This window comes from Anser anser, assembly GCF_964211835.1.
Source record: "Anser anser genome assembly, chromosome: 4".
NCBI lineage: Eukaryota > Metazoa > Chordata > Aves > Anseriformes > Anatidae > Anser > Anser anser.
The window spans coordinates 67806570-67826535 of NC_139724.1; the positions used below are offsets into that span (position 1 = coordinate 67806570).

A 19966-nucleotide genomic window follows, 5' to 3' on the forward strand; every position below is an offset into this window, starting at 1 on the left:
TTCCCCCCCCCACCCCCGCCAGCAGGCGGCCATGGGGCCGGTGGGAACGGTGGCGGTGCGAGATGGCGGCGCCGCGCTGCCCGGCGGCTTCTGGGCGGCGGTGCGCGTCTGGCTGGAGAAGCCGCAGGTGGCTAACAGGCGGCTGTGCGGCGCCGCCATCGATGCGGAGGGGACGGTGCTGCTCGGGGAAGGCGAGGAAGGGTTTCCCCGCCTCACCGCCGTGCCGGGAGGAGGGAGAGAAGAGAGGGCTGCGGAGCTGGGCCGGCTGTGGAGGGAGGTGAGCGGGCACCTGCCGCCCTCCCTCACGGCCCGGGGCCGGCGGGGCTCCGAGCTCCGCGCCGTGCTGAGGACGCTACTGCCCCGGGCGCGGCCCGCCGGGCCCCCTGCCCCTCCGGCGAAGGAGCTGGTGGTACAAGGTGAGCCCCCAGCCCTGGGCACCCCCTCTGTTTGACTGGGGAGGTTAGGGCCTGAGGGAGGGGGGAGAAAATGGCTCATCGTCCCATCTTCCTTAGGGAGGCAGGAAGGGCTGTGCGTCGTGCGGGCTCCTCTCAGAAGCGTCCCCCACAGAAACACTGCTTGTTAATGACAGCCTTCAAGGAGTGACTGTAGCCTTTGAAAATGCAGCTAGTTTTTAAAACTACATAGACAGTTCTTGCATCAGGCTCGTCACGTCCAAATTGCATGTGTCAATTTGCATGCTGTTGGTTTTGCCTCAAGATGAAGCATGGCTTTTTTTTTTTTTTTTTAAGGTACTTGCATTCTGTGGTGGAACCACACTGCAGGAAATCCTGCTAGGACTTAGAGTGGTCTTACTGTGTAAAATTCCTTCTCTGTATCTATGAAGCCTTCAAAAAAGTATATGTTTTAGGTTTGTTTTCTTTTGACGTTGTAAGGTGATGTTCCTGAGCCACGCCTGGGAAGCTTATGTGTAGGAAAAAGCCTAGAAGGTTTTTTTTTTTTTTTTATTAATATGTTTAAAATAGAAAGAGATACTGGAACACTGAGAGGGGTTTGACAAAGGATAGGCTGAGAAAGCAAGACTTAATGTTTGCTCTATTGCTAATCATTCTTTCTCATCTCACTCAAAAATTTTGGAGTCCACAGGTATTTTGGTTTCTTTGTCAATGTAATATTTTCATAGTTCGGAGACTTGCATTTGTCAGTTTTGATGTTAAGTGAAGGATCAGTTTCAGATAGGGAACTTATGTTATTCTAAAGAAATCCCCTTGGGTAAGTATTGCTAAGAGTTTTTTTAACTAGTGCATAAATTAATAATGCATACATATGTGCCATATAGAATAGAGTAAATCCTTTTAGAGTAAGTTTATAGGAAGGATATAGGGAGTAAATTAAGATGGTAAAAAGTAGTAGCATGTGAGTACTAGATTGTATCATGCCTCTTGTGTTTCACTGCAGTCTCATTTGTTTTTATTTGTAAGTTGTTTCAAAAGGATGTATTCTCTCCCTCTCTGTTTTCCTTTGTGTAGGAGTTAACTGATACATGCATGAGTACTGTTAGAAAATGTAACATGTTAAAAGTTGCAGTATATCTTCTTGAAATATTTTAGAAGCACTGAAGGGCATGGCCAGCTGTTACTCTGCTCATCTCAACTTTTCCAAAATCTGTGGTGTTTGGAACTTGAGCATAAGCATTTTATTCCATAGGTGATAGATATTAAGATCAGTAGGGTGGCTGCTGAACATAACTTAGTAGTACGCGCGCCTTTACCTAAAAACAGGTCTTCTCAGGAGGTCTCCTTTCAGAGATACAGTATACTTAATTTAGGTATAGATAGTGTTTGTATGTTGTTATTTTTCACATGGCTACATCCAGGAGCTCTAATTGGGAAATCTGGATGGCGCTAAAACTGAAGAGCAGCTATACTTCATAATTTCAGAGTAGATCCTGTGTTTGAACACAGCAAAAGTGATACTGATATTATTATGGAATACTTCATAATACTGCTCTGATTGCTTATCTAATGTAAGGTTGAGTATGTAAGTCTCCATTAACTTGAAATGTGCATCCCAGATCTACAGATTACTGTGTAATAGGGGAAAGCAGCAGTTTTATTCTAGTATTCTAGTTCTATTCTAGTATTTATACTAGAAAATCTCAGTGTCTGTAGATTTTCAGATGTTTATGTTTATAGATTGTGAATAGTCTCGCTGATCGGCTTTATATCTTTTGGAAAACAACAGGCAGTGGAGTGCGAAGAGTAGATCTGCTTCTCAGTGTGCCTGATGTCTGAAATTATTAAACTGTTTGAATTCTCAAAATTCATCATTGTCCTTGATCTTGCCTCATTAGTATACACTTAATGTAGTAAGAAAACAAAAGTGTTGTGTTTATTTTTTTTTTTTTGGTGCTAACCAGGATGATTTGTACATGTCACTATTTACATATCTTTTCAGATGTTTACAGTGGAACTGCGACCTTTCTGCCTTTGGAGAAAAACAAGGAAGGAAAATACCAGATTAAAAAGTGCAATATTTATCAAATTCAGCTTACTCACATAAAAGATAAAGAATGGTAAGTGAGAGTGGAAGGAAACCCGAGTTATTGTAAGAATCGCATCATGGTTTAGTGTTGGTGTCCAGGTGATTTGGTTTTTATAATTTGTGTGATTAGCAAGTGGCATTACAGGTGTGATCTCAGTGCATAGTGTTCAGTTAAAAACAATACGTAAAATACCAAAATCAACACAAAACAAATCTATTTCAACTTCAAATGTAATATATTGACTGCACATGTATGTGGTATGTGTATCCTCATCAGTAGGAGATGACAATGTCTGTGGTGGAAGTCAGGTTCTGTAGGTGTTAGTAAGGTTGAAAGATGAAAAGGAATTGCTCTTTGGAACCTGCCAAGCTTCAGTCATTAAAATGTGTGGACACCTTGGTCCTGAGTGTTGAAGATGTAGTTGTTCATGCTGACAGCTTACATAACTAACAAAATCTAAATAAATTTAGAGAACGGGAAATAGTGAAATGTACCAACTGATAATATATTTTGCTCCTAATTTTGGTTTGTTTTCATGAGGTACCCACTTGTTAGCATTTGGAATATTGTGGTAAATCAGGTTGTTTATCATATGTGAGTTTTCGGTCATTGTAGTAAATCTAGCATAGACTCTCATATGGTGTTTGAATTAGGAGATAATGAGCTGTCTAACAAAATCTAGGAAAGACTGTTTTATTATTCAGTGACTTTGCTTTTATTTTCCTTTTGTTTGTGCGTTATGTGTTTACTTATTCCTCGGAGAACTCATATGACTTTTTTGATCTTCCAATTTTTTTTTCCACTTTATTATTTTCTCTACTCTTGAGTTAGTGAGGTGTGAATACACTGCATGTCATCAACGTTTATTTTATTTTTAAGGTCTGTGTCTATTGTAGCTCCCTCTTCAGAAGATTGGTTCTCAGATGGAATTACATACCCCAAACTAGCATGGCTTGGAAATGAACTTTTGCCCAAACTGGCTAAGTGGTCTGTGGAGCAAAAGCACAGTGAGTTTAGAAGTACACTCTCACTCATTTCTATAGCAAAGTACAGCAAGGTTTATCAAGAACTTAAAGAAAAATACAAGGAGATGGTAAAGGTAAGTTTAGCAATAAATGTAGTAATAACATGCTTTCCTGCCGTTGTTTTTTGTTTCTGTTATTTGTTTCCTGAAACTGCTTCTTCCAATTTTTTTAAATAAAGGAATCAGTTTAATTAAAAATTATGCAGTATAGTTCGTTGGATTGTTTTTTAGTCTTTACTGCATATGTGGAGAAAAAAGTAGTTTTTATAGTATTTGGAAGAACTGAACTGGAAAATTTTGAGCCAAATTCACACTAAATATCTGGTGGTGTTAGACATGTTCCACAATGTTTGCCTTCGAAAAAGAAATAAGCAGTAGGTCAGTGGATGGAAATACTAAATCATCCACACAACAAAGCATAAGTATAGCATGTCCTTCTACAAAGCATCAAAGAGTCAGGAAGCAACACTGGTTAAATGTCTATTGCTGTATTTACATTTAAATGCATTAATATGCCTTTCTGAGTCAGAGCAGCAATGTTTTAGTCCTGGGGACTCCTAAAAATGACAATGACCATCTTGTACGATGTAATGGGTATTACATCATACATGTAATACATAATTATGCAACAAACTTAAGATACAGCCAAGGAAATGGGTAAATGTTTTTTTTTTGTAAAACATTGTGGAAATGTTGAAAGTTTTCCCTGTTGATGTTTCTGCACTAATAAAAAGGTATGTGTGACAGGTGTGTTTGAATTGTGGGTGAAGTAGTGGGTTTGTTTTTTTAGCTCCGCAGTAGTTTTGTAGCGTTGAACGTTTTAATCTGTCTCAATTTTTTGCTTAGAAAATAGGGATTATACTTTCTCTGTATTTCTGCTTCATGTTTTGATTCTTCTGTTGTGCCAGGATAGTTCTGTCTCATATGTTTGGAAAATAAATTTATGAATACTGTAATTAACAATGATGCACTTAACAGGAGGAATAATATTTTTGCTCTGAGAATTAGAATAAGCAAAAGGATGCCCGCCCTATTGCAGACCAGATGCAGCAGGTTACTTGCGAGGTGTGCATATGGAGCTGTAATGTTCTTGGAAACTCTATTGACTGAAAGCAGACGTCCTTTATACCAATATACTTCTGTGTGATTTACAAAATCTTAGTCTTTGTTTACATTTTTTGTGTATAGTTTTACTCAATTCAAAACGCATGAAGTGTAGAAGTCTATTGAAGAAGATGAGTATCCAGATCATTCTGAGCTCTCTTTGCAGTATTTTAAGATGGCACAGAAAGAAATATTTTTTCTTTTTTTTCTTTTCTCCTGAAGGTATGGCCAGAAGTAACAGATCCTGAGAAGTTTGTATATGAAGATGTTGCCATTGCTACTTACTTGCTGGTAAGTTTTCATTAGTGTTTTCAAGCATAACTTGAACCCAAAGTGGAATTTGTGGCTCAAAGTCTATTCAAATTGAGCTTGTATTAGGATCTTCTTTGGTAGTACCCTCAATGGCATTTCAGGGATTTATATACAGTAACTGATTACAAAAAGTAAGCATTTTATAACAGAATTTGAAAAAACAAAACAAAAAACCCTTTAATATGACATATCAAGGGGGGGGGGAAAGAAAAGCTTTTTTTTATACTGTGGCATACCACAAAAAATAAGCACAGTAACAAAATTAAAATTAGAGGAACATTAACACTTTTTTGAAGACTTGCAGTCTTCTGTCATAGGATTTTTATGTCACACAGGCAAGCTGTAGTTTTTTTTGTTTTAAAGTGGTTAGAACAAAAAGCACTAACGTACCAAAGAAATAATGATTAGACTGTCCAGTTTGGAGATGAGAAGCTACTGTCACTATGTAGGCACATCAATATTTTGACTGCTATCTAGAGTGCAGTAAGAGTATATCTACCTAGAAGTATAATGCAGACACCTGTTGCATCTCCTCTAAATCAGTATTTGTAAACAAGTTAACTCACTTACAGATCTCATTGAGGACTATTTTAGTTTACTAATTGTTTGCTTAAACTTAGAACCTCAGTTCCTTACCCCATAAAAATTTTTAAGATTGTCTGAGGAAGCCTAACTGACACAGGCTGCTCTCAAAACCTTGAATATAACATTGATGTGACAGAAGATACTTCGCTGGATAAATGATCATCATGACATTGGCTTGTGGAAAGAGCTATATAATAGACTTTTATCATTTTTACCACCATGACAGTAGTAGTAGTTGTTGAATGTTGAAAATTAAGTCATGTACATGAGGAATTATAATAGTTGTAGCCCCAGGAAAATTCTGTAATGACACTGCTGAAGAAGTTGTGCATAAAAAATTGCAAGACAGTGTTTGTTTACGGTCATAATGTTTTTTAGTTGAAGTAGAAGTAACTTTCCAAAAGTTATTAAGGTGATCCAATAACTGGCTTGTATAAATGAAAGCTTAATATATTGATAACCTAACCTCCATAACCATAATCAGATATGAATATATAATAACTCATTACTTAGAAATGTTAAATGAGTGATAAAAGGTCCAGTGTTAAATTAATACGGATTTACAGTACTTAAATTGATATGATGAGAGGAGGGGTCATCTGACCCCTTTATTATACTCTGCAGTCATATAAACGTTGCTTATTGTCTAGACACATTACCAGAGAAGTACCTGTTCAGTTTGAATTATAAGAAACTCATCAAGGGATGGAGGATGGGTGTGATCTGAGTAGGAGGCGATTAGAGTTTTCTGGGTTAGTCTGGAGTGCAGAAGTGCAATGATTGCTACATTTAAAAATATAAACACAACCATATAATCATGGTTTATCTGGAACTTCTTTTTCTCTGTCTAAACTGACAAAATAACAAGTAGCAATGTTACAAATACTAATTTTTGTGGTTAAATATTCTTGACAATTTGTGTTATTCGTGGGGAAAATAAGAATCGAGAAGCTACAGAGGACACTCTCATTGAGCAAAAAAGAGTTTGACAGGAGTAAAAGGAGACTAATCCGTATGCTGCAAATATCCTATTATTAAGATTAGCAATTTCCAAATTGCATAACTATGTAGGACTAACTACTTATGTACAGAGCACGGGCTAGAACTGGGCTAAAAGCTTTGGGGTCCACTTCAGCTGATTCAGAATTTGGGGCAGCTGACTCTTGCAAAGTAAATTGCAATTTCTTGCCTAGGCTGTAAAAAGTGATGTTGCAGTTCATAGCCAATTGATTACAAAGGACATTTTGCTTTTTATTTTCATCTCTGCACCCAATTCTTTCTTTTATACAGTGGATATAAAGCCTTCTGTAGTGTCACATGCGGAGATACTGTTGGAAATTTAATTGCTGTTTCCTCATGTTAATCTCTTGTGCCATTTATTTCAGCAGCTTATTTTTACATTTATGCTTTCCCTAGCCCAGCCTATATTAATTTCAACTTCAGGCATTCAGAAATGAGTGGAGGATGCTTAGCACTTGGAAAATGCTCGATACTTTGAAACATAATCTTACTCCTTCCATTAGCAGTTTGAATATATTGTGTGGTTTTTTTTTTCCTTCTCAAGTTGCTTTCTCTTTGAGTGCTGTGGCTGTCTTCTGTCACTTCTTCATTGTCTCCCAGCATTCTGCTTTCATTTCATACGTCTTTTTACTGCTTTCTGACAGGGAAATTTGAGAGTGTAAGCCTAAAATGTTTTCTTTTCTTGTCTTAGATTCTCTGGGAAGAAGAGAGAAAGGAAAAAGGATTGGCCAAGAAACAGTCATTTGTAGATCTTGGATGTGGAAACGGTCTACTGGTTCATATTCTAAGCAATGAAGGGGTAAATAGAGTGCATTTTAAAACAAACAGACAAAAGATATCTTCATTATTCTTGTTTTGCTGTCCTTTGGCAGGCAAATAGTCAAAATTCAGTTAATTCTTGTCATTAGAACAAGACTTTGTTACTCTTCAGTTATCAAAAAAAAAAAGCAGAGCTTTAGAAACCTTTTAATTATTATTAATCTTTTTTAAGTGAAATTGATTATCGTGAAGGCTATTTATTTTTCTGAGGTAAGAAACTAAAAGAGAAAAGAAAAAGTAATGATATGATTTAGTCACATTGTAGATTTATTAAAAAGGAATGGGTAATGTTAACATAAATATTCTTATTTGCAGTAGCCTTTAGATTAGATGTTTTTCATCAAGTTAGTTTTATCAAAACTGAAATCTACTCATCAAGGACTGAAAATGGATTTCTATATCTTTTAAAGCAATTCTAGGATTTTTTTATTTTGAAAAGGCCTAACAACATACTGTGCTTTTGGAAGTGAAAATGTGGCAACGGCAAAATTCAATCTCTTGAGGCATAGTTTTTGAAAAGAAAACAGCAAAAAATGGTCACTGAGAGTCAAGAAAAGTTGGGTCAGTCAGTTTCAGAAAATGTTATTTGTTATTTCTTCCACTTCTGGGATGATACCATAAAAGTTGAGAGCCAGATTTTCAAGAGCAATTTAAATAGGTATGCCCAGATCAATTATCAATGTAGTTATATCTGTAATGTATCCTTTTCTTTCCAGTCTCTTGTAGGAGGGAAACAAGGATTAGAAGTATTCAATTTATTCGTGAAATGATGAAGCTGTGTTTCATTATGTGTCCAAATTTTAGTGTGACTGAAGTAGTGTATGCTAATATGTACATTTAGTCAGCTTGTTTGAGAATTTCTAATAAAATTGGTACTTACAAATGATACTTTGTTCAAATATTTCAGCACTCTGGTAGAGGAATTGATGTGAGGAGAAGAAAAATATGGGACATGTATGGACCAGAAACTCATTTAGAGGTATTACGCAAATGTATGTCAATCTCATTCATTTGTAACATTATTCATTTGTTCATTGCTTCAGACTGTGTTGATGCAAATGTAATTAAAAACACTGGGTTACTGACAATTGTCTAAAGCAATGTGTGGGTTTGGTATGCTGCCATTCATGTGCTAAAGGATTATAAAGTATGATGTAGAGGGGATTAATACAGCAGTGCTATATCATGTGCTTGCTTTTTTGCAATGTACTTTGTTTTTCAGCTGAGAACACTAGCATGATTTTTTTATTGCTTGTGCAGACATGCACATTATGAAACAATCGTTGATTTTTATGGAAGTTCAATAGTGAGCAGCTTTATTTGCACTTTCTGTACATCACAAAATACGTTAGTTTCCAAAGTTGTGAGTACTTTATTCATGAATTAATAACAGAATCACTCTGAAAGTGATTCTGATCTTATAGTGCTCTGTACTCTTTTGGGACAATATTGTTGAACCTCAAAGGAGCCAATTCCTCTGCTGTTCTGACTTCGTGGTAAGTCGTTGCAGTAACAGCCTTCAAAAAAATGGACAGAAAAATGAGTCTGAAAGAGGGATTGTATTTCAAGTTCTCCATTCTTGTTTTTATGAGGACAGGAACAATCTGAGCACAGGCACATTTGCTTCAACTCTAGCTGGTTTTCGTTTGCTCGTTTAAGTGTGGCAGTGATGAACAATTGCCCTTTGGTGGTGAAGTGTTCCTGGTTTCTTGTTCTCGAGACTCCTGGAGTTTCTCACCTTATTCCCTCAAAAATTGTCAGCTTCCAATACACTAAAATACTTTTCTGTCCATAGCTATTCTCTAGTAGGTTTGGTTGAAAGTCAGTTCAACAAATCTTTAAATGCTAACAACTTAACTTTACATCAACAAAAGAGCAGCATCTTTCCTGGTTGGGAGGTGGAACAGTCATGTTGTGCAGCCTTCTCTCTGCCACCCTGCCATTTTACGTATAGACTGCCAAAACTTTCAGATTCCTTTCTTGCAGTCTGCAATCAGATCTTCTTGAAAGGCTTCAAGAAACAATCCAAAACATGAAGCTTTAGTACTCCTTCGTTCCTATTGTGCTATATCAAGTCACTTGAGATCATACCAAACAGCACTTTCTCTTTTTCCTTCATGTAACATACTCCTTTTTCTGCCCCTTTTTTTTGTATTGTGGAAATCTTTGAATTTTGTATGTTTGTTTCATTTTAGAGTCTCACTATTTACAGTTCCTCAAATTTCTTTGCTCACAGGGAAGCTTCTGAGCATCAGTTGTCACTCTGCAGCATGAGGCAACAACAAAAAAGACTTTTTTTTTTTACTTTTTATAAAACATAGTTCACACAGAACACTTGAAAAAGCCAGACAAACTGTAAAAATATCCAAAATACGTATAGAAGGAAACTATAAATTTATTTGGGAGGGAGTTGGATAACAATCAGGAAGGATGATTATGCAAGGTTCCCATAGCCACAGGAGCCACAGAAGGAGAAAGCACCTGCTCACAGCCTTTTGTTACCATCAGAAGTTAATTTTGTTTTGATCTTAATTTAAAGCGTGAGTTGCAGCATGGATATTGGCATTTGTGACATTCAATGCCAATACTAACGATATAAATGAATGTAAGAGGTGGCACTCTGGATCACCAAACTGCTGTCAGATATAGCAAATACAAATGTGATTATGGGTTACTGTCAAAATGTGGAGTATAACACTGGTAATTCACGGTATGCCTAAATTGAATAATCAAAACTGAAATACAATGTAAGAGTAACTTGCTTAACCATAAGAAAACACTTATCGAGCAGTTGTTTTAATATATGCCAACCTTGCAAAAGGAAATTTGTTACGTATCTGGAAATCTATATACATAAGTAAAAATTGAGAGGGATTTGGTACTTCAAGTAGATGATTATATACCATATTGATACTTAAAACACCTAAAACAATGCTTTCTGAAGAGGACAGTTGGGATGGAATTAGAGCTAGTCTGAGAACAATTGGGATGGAATTAGAGCTAGTCTGAGATTTCTGAAATTCCCTATTAGCTTTTTTGAATTCTTTTACAGATAACTGTTTTGCATATATGTGTGAATTTGGCATACATGCTATATATAAAATGAGAGTAAAGGAATCATTTTCAGAATTATTATTAAAGTTATCTAGAGACTTGAATTTGAAACAGGACTGTCTATTCTTCAAATCTGTTCAGTAATTATTGTCAGATTTTTACGTGTTTTTAGAGAAGAACATATTCTTCCATAGTATAAGGAACTTCAAGTATTTTCTTTGCTGAACTTATTTCCTAGGCAGGAACATATTGAGTGTGTGACAAAGACAAATGTTAAAGGCACTCTGGAACTTTTAAAATTTAGCCTGTATGAGCTGTTCGTGCTGTTTGTTTGTTTGTTTTTGTTTCTTTTGTGTTTTGTTTTTAAAGAATATGAGAATAGGGTATTCTTAAGAATGATAACTATCTGTGAGTCAGTATTGTGGTGGCAAGACTCATGTGCTGTCTCCTTATTCCATATGTAATGAAACAACGCAAGCAAAATGCTATAATAAAGTCTACCAATGAAGCCTTCTTTCTCTGACCTATTGCTTCCCTATTTCTACTCCTGATATTGCATGTATCATAGGGTAGCTCTGATACAACTTGGATGAGAACATTCTGGCAAGGTACACAAGAAAAAAAGTGTTGGGCTGGATCAGGTTGGTTATAAACAAATGGTAAGGTTGAAAAGTGGTGTTCTGTATACTTGGATTTAATTTAGGAAATGCCTGTGAAAGAAGAGAAGATAGCAATGAATCAGAACACAGCTTCCCTACTGTGTGAGACTGAGACATAGCAAATGAAGTGAGTCTCTGAAAAACTGGGCCCAGAAATACATGTGATAGGAGAATGGCAAGAAATCATAATCAATGTATAAGATTTGTTAACGTATACTTAGGATGTCAGATACCTTCATCAGACTTATCATTCCACTCTTTGTCTGACCAACATGTTGTGGGTTGCTGTTGCTAAATTAATTCTTTGTAGCAATAAAACATACTGCCTGGCAAAACTGTAAGCTGAGAATAATATTGACGGCTTCTGTGGGTTCTCATTCACCTTGTATTTTTCCTGTTGTAGGATTTTATATTGTTGTTTAGTGCTTTATTGGCAAATAAATCTAAAGAAACCTGTAATAAATCTTACTTCAACTTTTTTTATTTTTTTTTAGGAATCATCTATCATGCCGGGTGACAGTCATCTATTTCCAGATACTGATTGGCTGATAGGAAACCATTCAGATGAATTAACACCATGGATACCTGTAATTGCAGCCAGGTACTTGGTGGAGGTGGGGAAACAGGGGGGAAGGAATAAAAACATAATTACCTGTACGTGCTTGGTGAAAATTGCTGCTTTTGCAGCCACATCAGGTGTTCTCACAAGTTTTGCTTCTTGTGATGCCAATCGATTATTTTTACAAAATGTTTTTTTTGCTGTGGAAAAGCACAGTATTTATTTTCTCATGGAATTCAGTACAGCATTTTGCTTTTGAAGTTCAAACTGAATTGTGTATTTATTCCTTAGACATGAATCTAGTTTTAAAAAAAAATTACTGTTAGTCCTACCTTTCTTTGAACCGCTCTGCTTATCACAACCAGCTGCAATAGTATGATACCTAGAGATTTAGTCCTGCAGACTGTGTTGGTACAGTAGTTTGCTATAGCAAATACTTCATGAAACAGTGACTTTGATTATACTAATAAATTTTCTGAAGGAGGAACATATAAATTGTACTTTGTGAAGCTCTGTCACCTTCATAAAAATTTCCATCATTGCCTGTGTCTGGGCTATTTCTTAAATTTATGTGTGTTATCTGAAATAACTTTCCATTCAGCAGTTATCCGTTATCCTTCCCATAGGTCTTCCTATTCGTGTAGCTACTTTGTGCTGCCATGTTGCTTCTTTGATTTCCATGGAAAATACAGCCGAAGACAAAGCAAGAAGACTCAGTACAGAGAATATCTTGATTTTGTTGCGGAAGTGGGATCTGTATGTGGTTTTCACGTGGAAGAAGACTGCCTTAGAATTCCATCAACAAAAAGGGTAATTTTGGACTCTGTAGGGCTTTTATCTTTACTTTTAAAGATGCTGTCTGAAGTGGGGCTTGTTTTTTTTTTTAAAAAAAAAGGGAGAAAAAACCAACAACTTTTTGCTCAGGCAGCTAGTGATAGGACACAGAATCACAGAGTGGCTGAGGTTGGAAGGAACCTCTGAAGATTATCTAGTCCAACTGCCCTGCCGAGCAGGATGAAGTGAGACAAAGGAGGATGGTTTTAAAGTAAAAGAGGGGAGATTTATCTTAGATGTTAAGAGGAAATTCTTCACTCAGAAGGTAGTGAGGCCCTGGAACAGGTTGCCCAGAGAAGCTGTGGATGCCCCATCCCTGGGAGTGTTCAAGGCCAGGCTGGATGGGGCTTTGAGAAATCTGATCTACTGGGTGGTATCCCTGCCCATGGCAAGGGGATTGGAACTAGGTGATCTTTAAGGTCCCTTCCAACCCAAGCAGTTCTATGATTCTGTGATATTTCTTCATTATTGTTTTGTGAGATTGGAGCATAGTCAGTTGCATTGCTTCAGATAATATGCTTTGAAGATAGATTAAAAATACTCATGGGTTTCTTGGGTAATCTGCTATATTAAAGTTAACATCATAGGTTACAATCCTAAATACAAGAAAGAGTGAAAGGATTTATGGTTATTTATTATACTTGTCTGTAAGATGGAAAACTTTTACACTGTCTTTCTGCCTTTGTTTTTCCATCAGCCTATGCTGGTTAATTTTATTTAACTTTGCTGTTTTTCATGTCACATGGAATTCAAACTGAAATGTTTCTGGAGTAGAAAGTGGTGTTCAGCTCTAATTTTGTAAATAATCTGAGAGTCAGGAGCTCTCTCTTTGGCCTGTGCTTGTATGGCCAAAAAGATGGATTATGACTTGGTTACCGGATTTCTTCTGTAGCACCAGTATTTGAAACCTAAACTTAAAAATGCCCTGAGGCGTTAATGAGCATTGAGTTCTAGTGGATATCTCCTGTACTTTGGTTTAGAAGTCTCATAAAACATATGCTGTTTTATGTCTGGTTGGGGGGCTGTATGTAAGTATGGGACTCTGTTTAAATACTATGATACAAATAGTGATTTACCTATTTCTGCCAAGATAGGTGTGCCTTATTGGAAAAAACAGGACCTATCCAGCTACAGAATGTGCTTTGATTGACAATCAGATAACACGGTATATTCATAATCGTCAGACTTGTGCTGTGGTTACATGTGACAGAGGAGTTGGATTTAATCATAAAGATTGCTCTGATGATGTATGCAAAGAAGCAGCCTCAGAACTTCCTGAAAATGAAATGGAAACTGCTGGTAGAATTTGGATGCCTGGATTTCAACCCAGAGAAAAAGTAGAACAAATCAGAAATTGTGCTGCCCTGCCTCGAGATTTTGTAGATGATGTGGTTCTGAAAGTGGCAAATTTGCTATTAAATGCAGTCCCCCAAAAATCATGTTCTAATACTCACGGTGGAAATATGAATACCTGGAATCAAGGAGGTGAGATTGTCTTTCTGGCAGCGCTTTCCGTTACCTTTTACCTTTGCTGGTGGAGGGTGTTTTTTCCAATGAATTTACATGTTTGTAAATTTAGTAAGTGAAATAAACTTTAGGAAATACCATGACCTGCAAAAAAAAAAAAAACACTTTGATTGCTACTATGCAATGTTTTATTGCACTCTGGGGTGCAAATAAGGTGCATAAGTGTATTTTGAAACTTGTCTTTGCTTGTTTTTCTTTTACTCTATACTTGAGTACTACGGCAGAATCAACTTAAACAGAACTTCTCCCTGTTTCACAAAACATAACTCTGCATCTCAGTATCTAAGTTGGGGAGGATCTAAGTTTATTTTTGGATTGTGACAGAATAACTAGCTATAATTCTTGAATAAGTGCTCTGAAGTGCCATTTAATTACAACATGATTAGGAATTTTTAGTTGGCTTAGCATTAGAATGAAAAGGAATGGAAGTGGCAATTTATTTTATAGGCACTCAGTAAGTTTCATTTTTCTGCACCCATATTTATTATTTACTCACTGTAGTTTGTTATATGCTACAGGATATGCTATGTTATATGCTATTGTTAAAGGAGAATGAGTCATTTTCTTTCTACTACATGCATGTAAACTTCCTACTACGTGCATGTAAACAGTGCTTAGCACAATGAGGATTACTGAAAAAAAAAAAAAGCAGGGAAAGAAAATACGTCTTACTTTGGAAATCCTGACTTGAGACCTGACTTGAGAATGAAAACTACCATTTTACAGACAATATACATATAAAATATACAATTTATGTTTGTGATATTGGGAACACAAAGTTGTTACAGTACTTGTATATAATTCATAGATTCTGTTCATAATTGTTAATTTATACAAAAGTTAGGGTATTCAAGGATTTTAGATATACACATTTTTATAGCTACACTATTATTTATTACAGAAAGCCTTTCCTTGAGAGAAGTAGCAGAACATTTAAATAAAGAGACTTTAAAGAGGCTGAAGAGTGAATATGGAGGCTTACAAACACTGCTCAAGAACAATCATCAGGTATTCGAAGGTAAGGAGTAGATAGGCATTATTTGTTTGGCCTATTACTATTGTAATATTAAGTTACTATTACAAGTTACTATTGTAGTGTGGAAAAATGAGTATTTTTCTCATTCGAGAAATTGAGAAAAACGAGCCCCTTCATTGCTCCGAGATACAGTTAGTAAAGCTTCCTTTTGAATAAGACTGGTAAGGCAATCAGCAAAGAGCTTTCCTAGATCATTTTTGTCTGAAAAGACAGCCCTTCAGTTAAAGTGGCTAATCTAATACTGTTGTTTGACTAGGGAGATTTTTTCCTTTTCTCGTAATGTATTGATGATTTATGGGGCAGTCAAATGCAGAGAAAGTTTGCTAAAGCATTTAATCCAGACTTGGTCTGGCCTTACCAAGCCCTGTAGTATAAATGCTGATGACAAAATAAAACTAGCCTCCTGTAACTGTGGAGCTTGATGTATTTATATAGTCTGTGGTAGTATGCCTCAAAGAGCTCAGTAGCACAATTTTGTGGCTGGCTTGCTTTGTTCATAGCTGTGATGGTGGTGGGTTATTTGCTTTTTCTTTTCTTCTCTCCACTCTTGTCCCCTCTTATAATGTGGTATGGGGGGTGTTTGTGTGTGTGTTTTTTTTTTCTGTTTGTTTTTAATTTGTCATGGATGTTATCTGCATGTTACCTCTGAAGAAAGACTAAGATTAAGACTACATCTTTCTCAGTAACTTGCATCATGTGGAAAGTGCCTGGGACTTCAATAGAGACCAACGTTTGATTGTTTTCTTCAGTAGTCCGTCACTGTAACAAGGGACTTCTGCTAGTGTATGTTGTGGAAGGACCTTGCTCATGCCAAAGAGAACAGAGAAAAACATGGGTAGAGCTCTTACTTTCATCACAAATAGATGCATGCATTCACAAAAAAAACCCACAAGAGTAACTGATCTATGAGTTCTAATAATCTAATGAGATCTACTGATCTGCTTATTTTAAGTCTGAGAGAGATTTTAAAGCACTGAACCCGCTTCTGGATTGGCCTTATGTGAGTTTAGAGCTATTTCTGCATCACAAGGAAACTTGGATGGATAAATTCATCCAGGCTTGAATGTGTGATATTAAACTTTTGCCAGACTCAGTATTTTTTTTGAACTTTTTTTTTTCCAAAATGGTATCAGTTAACTATTCCAAGCTATAAGACTGTGATACAGAGTCATACTGAAGCAGAATATGAAAATAGAACATGGTAACTTAGAAGTGGCAGATTCTTCCCTCTTCACTTTCACTATTGTTTGTCATCTCCTTTTTTTTTTCTCTTACTAACTTTCTTTTATTTTATTTCCTTATACATTTAAGGAGTTGATAGAGTTTCAGAAGTTTGTGTCTGCAGTTTATGGTCCTAATTCATTAAATTAATTTACTTTTTCATTTTTATTTTTTTAAACAGTACTGAATCTTTGTTAACAAACCATTGTGGCCAGCCATTCCATTCATATGAAGGATTAGACTTGTCATTTCTTTGGTGCAGTGCTCTTTTGTGCCAGTTGAACCATTGTCTTTACATTGTCTTTGTCTTTGAACTCTTGTCTTTGCAAGAGCATTTCTGTGTAGTGACAGTATTAAAAGACTTAAACTAGTTTTTTGCTGGTAATTAGAGTTTGAATATAGAGTAATGAAATGTTGAACAAGGAAAGGATTATAGTTCTTAAAGTTCAAACTTTTTTCAGAACTTGCAATCTAAATTCTGAGGATTTTGGTAGAAATTATCTTACCTGATATATTTAAAAAAAAAAACAAAACACATCTCTATGAACCCTCTATGAGGACGATAAAAAGGTGCCTCAAACTATTCAGCATGATGGTAAAACATCTCACAGGGCAATTGATCAATTTTTCTTTAGACCATCTCTATATTACTTCAGTTTGTTGTGCACATCTTTCTATTTCTGTACAAATGGTACATTTGGTTTTGCCTGAGTGATCCATTTGTAGAAAATGTTATTTGCTGACTGTCACTATGCATTTTTTCCAGTATGATTCCCATGGCTGTCTATTAACAGCTGCATTTTTGCTTGTTTTTAAATCTTAGTTCTAAATGGGAGAGTTCATATTCGTGACTGGAGAAAAAAGAAGCCATCAAGGAAAACTAAGCCTGAAGTAAAACGATGCCTTTCAGCTGAAGCATATAAAACACGTCTCTGTTGGTTTTTCATTCATCATCCGGATGGTTGTGCTTTGCCTACTGAATCTTGCCCATATGCTCATGGGACTGAGGAGCTAAGACAGTCTCAGACTATTAAAAAGAAAAAACACATACAGTGATAAAAATCTGCCACTTATGTTTAGGTTTGTGTGCATAACTGAATTTGACTGACTTTGGGACCACTTAGTGCATGAAGACCTGTAAAGTTTGGAGTTTTTTTTCTTATTCCTATGTATCTTATTTTTCTAGTTGGTTTACAAGTTCTGTATTTTAATTCTTTTATTATTGACATGGAAAAGTTACAGTAAAATATATACATACTTTTGGATTTTGTTTATTTTCTTTAAAAGAATGGCTTGTCTGACATGCATTTGTGTAAGTGCAAAAGTTTACACTCTTCACAGTCCTTGATCACATCAAATGTACATGATGTATTTGCAAACCCTAACATTTAGTTGTTTTGTTCAATACTTTCCAGGATGATTTATGGTTTCTTGCTACTCACAGTGTCTCTTGGGAGTAGAAGTGGATAGGCTTCACTCACTTCTGACTTGTGACAGCCTCTTTACTGTGGAGTAACACTAATTATTATCCTTCCTTTCTTGGCCAGAGCTAGTCCAACAAAATGATTGTTGGATTGAAGAATAACTTCCTGGGAAGTTATGGAGGTTAGAGAAATTGCATAGGAACTGATTACAGGACAAGTAGGTTTAGGAGTACGGGTGACTAACACATGTAAGAACTCTGTAAGAGCACAGGGACTCTGAATCACAAAGAATGGAAATAATTGAAGACCAAGCAAATGAACAGTGAAAGATGACAGTGGAAAAGGGTTTCAAAAGTTTCAAAGCCACTTTATTTACTTCCTTTGCTTTCAGCCAACAGATTGCAAAGAACTCTCTGAAGTGTCATGTTCCTCTCTTCCATTTCTCTTCTGATCCTGGAAGAAGTGGCTCTTGGTAGATAACAGCTAACCTAGATTGGTTTTTAATTACATTTTTCTAATGAAAGGGGAATGAAATACATGTCTGACTCACTGAAGTCACAAATACACACGTGGTAAGACTAATGTATTAAATTTAAAACTAACTTTTCTTTGTGCAATGCTATGATAACTAGTATATTAGTATAGCACACTACTTCTATTGTATAGACCCAGTTCCCTAAACTCACCAACATACAGCTCTGTCACAGATTCCTGATGGCTGTTCTTTCAGTTTGGCATCGCTGCAGGTGGCAAGCCATCCAACAAATCTGTACTTTCCTGTTATTTGGAAAAATGGTAAGAGAACGTTCTTCCCCCTCATTTTTGGGTAGAAATGTTAGCCTTGTATAATTTCAAATGTAAATCTCAAGGTAATTGCCAAAAGCTTTTAAAAAAGCTCTATTTTATATCAATGCTGTATCTTGTTGCTTTGTCTGTGATCCACCATCTTAGAATGGCATTAATATAATTGATTTTGGCAATAGATGAAAGCCAGTAGTGAGTAAGGATCAGTTTTATTCTTAATAAAAACCTGTTTACCCACAAGGCATTCGAGCATAAAATCTCAATCATTGATGTGACAGTGTCACTTTACTGCTAGGTTTGTTATCATCACTACCTATTAGTTAATTTAGCCTTATTTGAAACCTTTCGTTGTAGAGGGGAAACGGTTGCTGTTGTAGATATTTCATGAGAGTGAGAGCATTAGAGAGACAGAAGAGTTGGATGACAGATTGTAATCATAGAAATACTGGGATCTAGAGATTTTGTAATTGCATCTGTAGAAGAGTTACAGTTTCAAATAGTCTACAGTTGAATATTCTAAATAGAATAACAAAAAATCTGAGTTCGCTTTCTGTCTTACACCTCAGTAAAGGACTGAATTTTTGTTTTTCATCAAGTCACTGAAATGAAATCACAAGACAGTATTTTCCTTATGGAATGTCTGAATGTATCTTCAGGACAGTCTATTTTCTGGCACATCTCAAACCAGTTCAGTTTTCTGTGTTTGTATCATTTGCATTGTCTATTTATGAAGTTACTGAGAGTTACTTCATGTTATGTTATTAGGTAGCCTGTAGCCCGTCGAGGAGTTCTTACAGCTTGTCTGACAGCAAATACAGGCCTCTAGGCATGCTTTGTAATAAAGTCATGCTGGTCATGAGTTTGGGGGCTTGTTTGTTCAGATTCAAAGTTGTAAATGATAATTAACACTTAAATGATCTTAAGGGCATGCATTTATGAGCTGAAATCTAGCTTTATCTAGCATATAAAATAAGCAAGAGCGAGCAGTCATCAGCTTTGCTGAAGGCATCATAATGGCAAATATTTCAAAGTCAAGAGAGATGAAAAAATCTGAGTCTTACCAAGTGACAGCTAGAACAACTGTTGGGACAGGTGTCCAATGAAGTATCTAAACGTTCAGCATCAACTAAAGTCAGACACTCGCACCTGCTCTGTTATCTTTTGTTATTGCTGGTAACTTCAATTTGTATAACTGAAAGAATATTTTCATAGAAAAATTGTAATTACTTGGGAGTTGACCCAGAATATAATGCCATCATGTTACTACAAGGAATACCCTTCACAATCACCTTTACCTGTTGTAGTATCACGCTGAACATGTAAGGAGCATCTTTTTCCTTTGGTGTGTTGGTGCATTTCATCTTCTGGAGCTTGTTACAGCAGCATACATGGCAATGGTTTCATGACTGGTCTTTGTGTGTTGTGAGTAATTTTTAGTGAACACTGTTATTTGGACCTGCTGAGTTTTTGTGGTTCCTTCC

The 19966-nt window shown here is 36.3% G+C and overlaps 1 protein-coding gene across 2 annotated transcripts; it reads left to right on the top strand.

Moving 5' to 3' along the window:
• Positions 1-28: 28 nt before the first annotated feature.
• TRMT44 (tRNA methyltransferase 44 homolog) lies at positions 29-18725 on the top strand. 2 transcript variants are annotated; one of them, XM_083836279.1, is made up of 11 exons: positions 29-416; positions 2416-2533; positions 3383-3602; positions 4854-4922; positions 7240-7347; positions 8275-8346; positions 11575-11681; positions 12266-12449; positions 13568-13958; positions 14902-15018; positions 17081-18725. In XM_083836279.1, the coding sequence occupies exons 1-11, from the start codon at positions 32-34 to the stop codon at positions 17311-17313; spliced, it is 2004 nt and encodes a 667-aa protein (XP_083692405.1). In that variant the 5' UTR covers positions 29-31; the 3' UTR covers positions 17314-18725. The 2 variants fall into 2 exon arrangements, with proteins under 2 accessions (XP_083692405.1, XP_083692406.1); XM_083836280.1 differs by having other exon boundaries at positions 11575-11680; positions 12322-12449.
• Positions 18726-19966: the final 1241 nt, after the last annotated feature.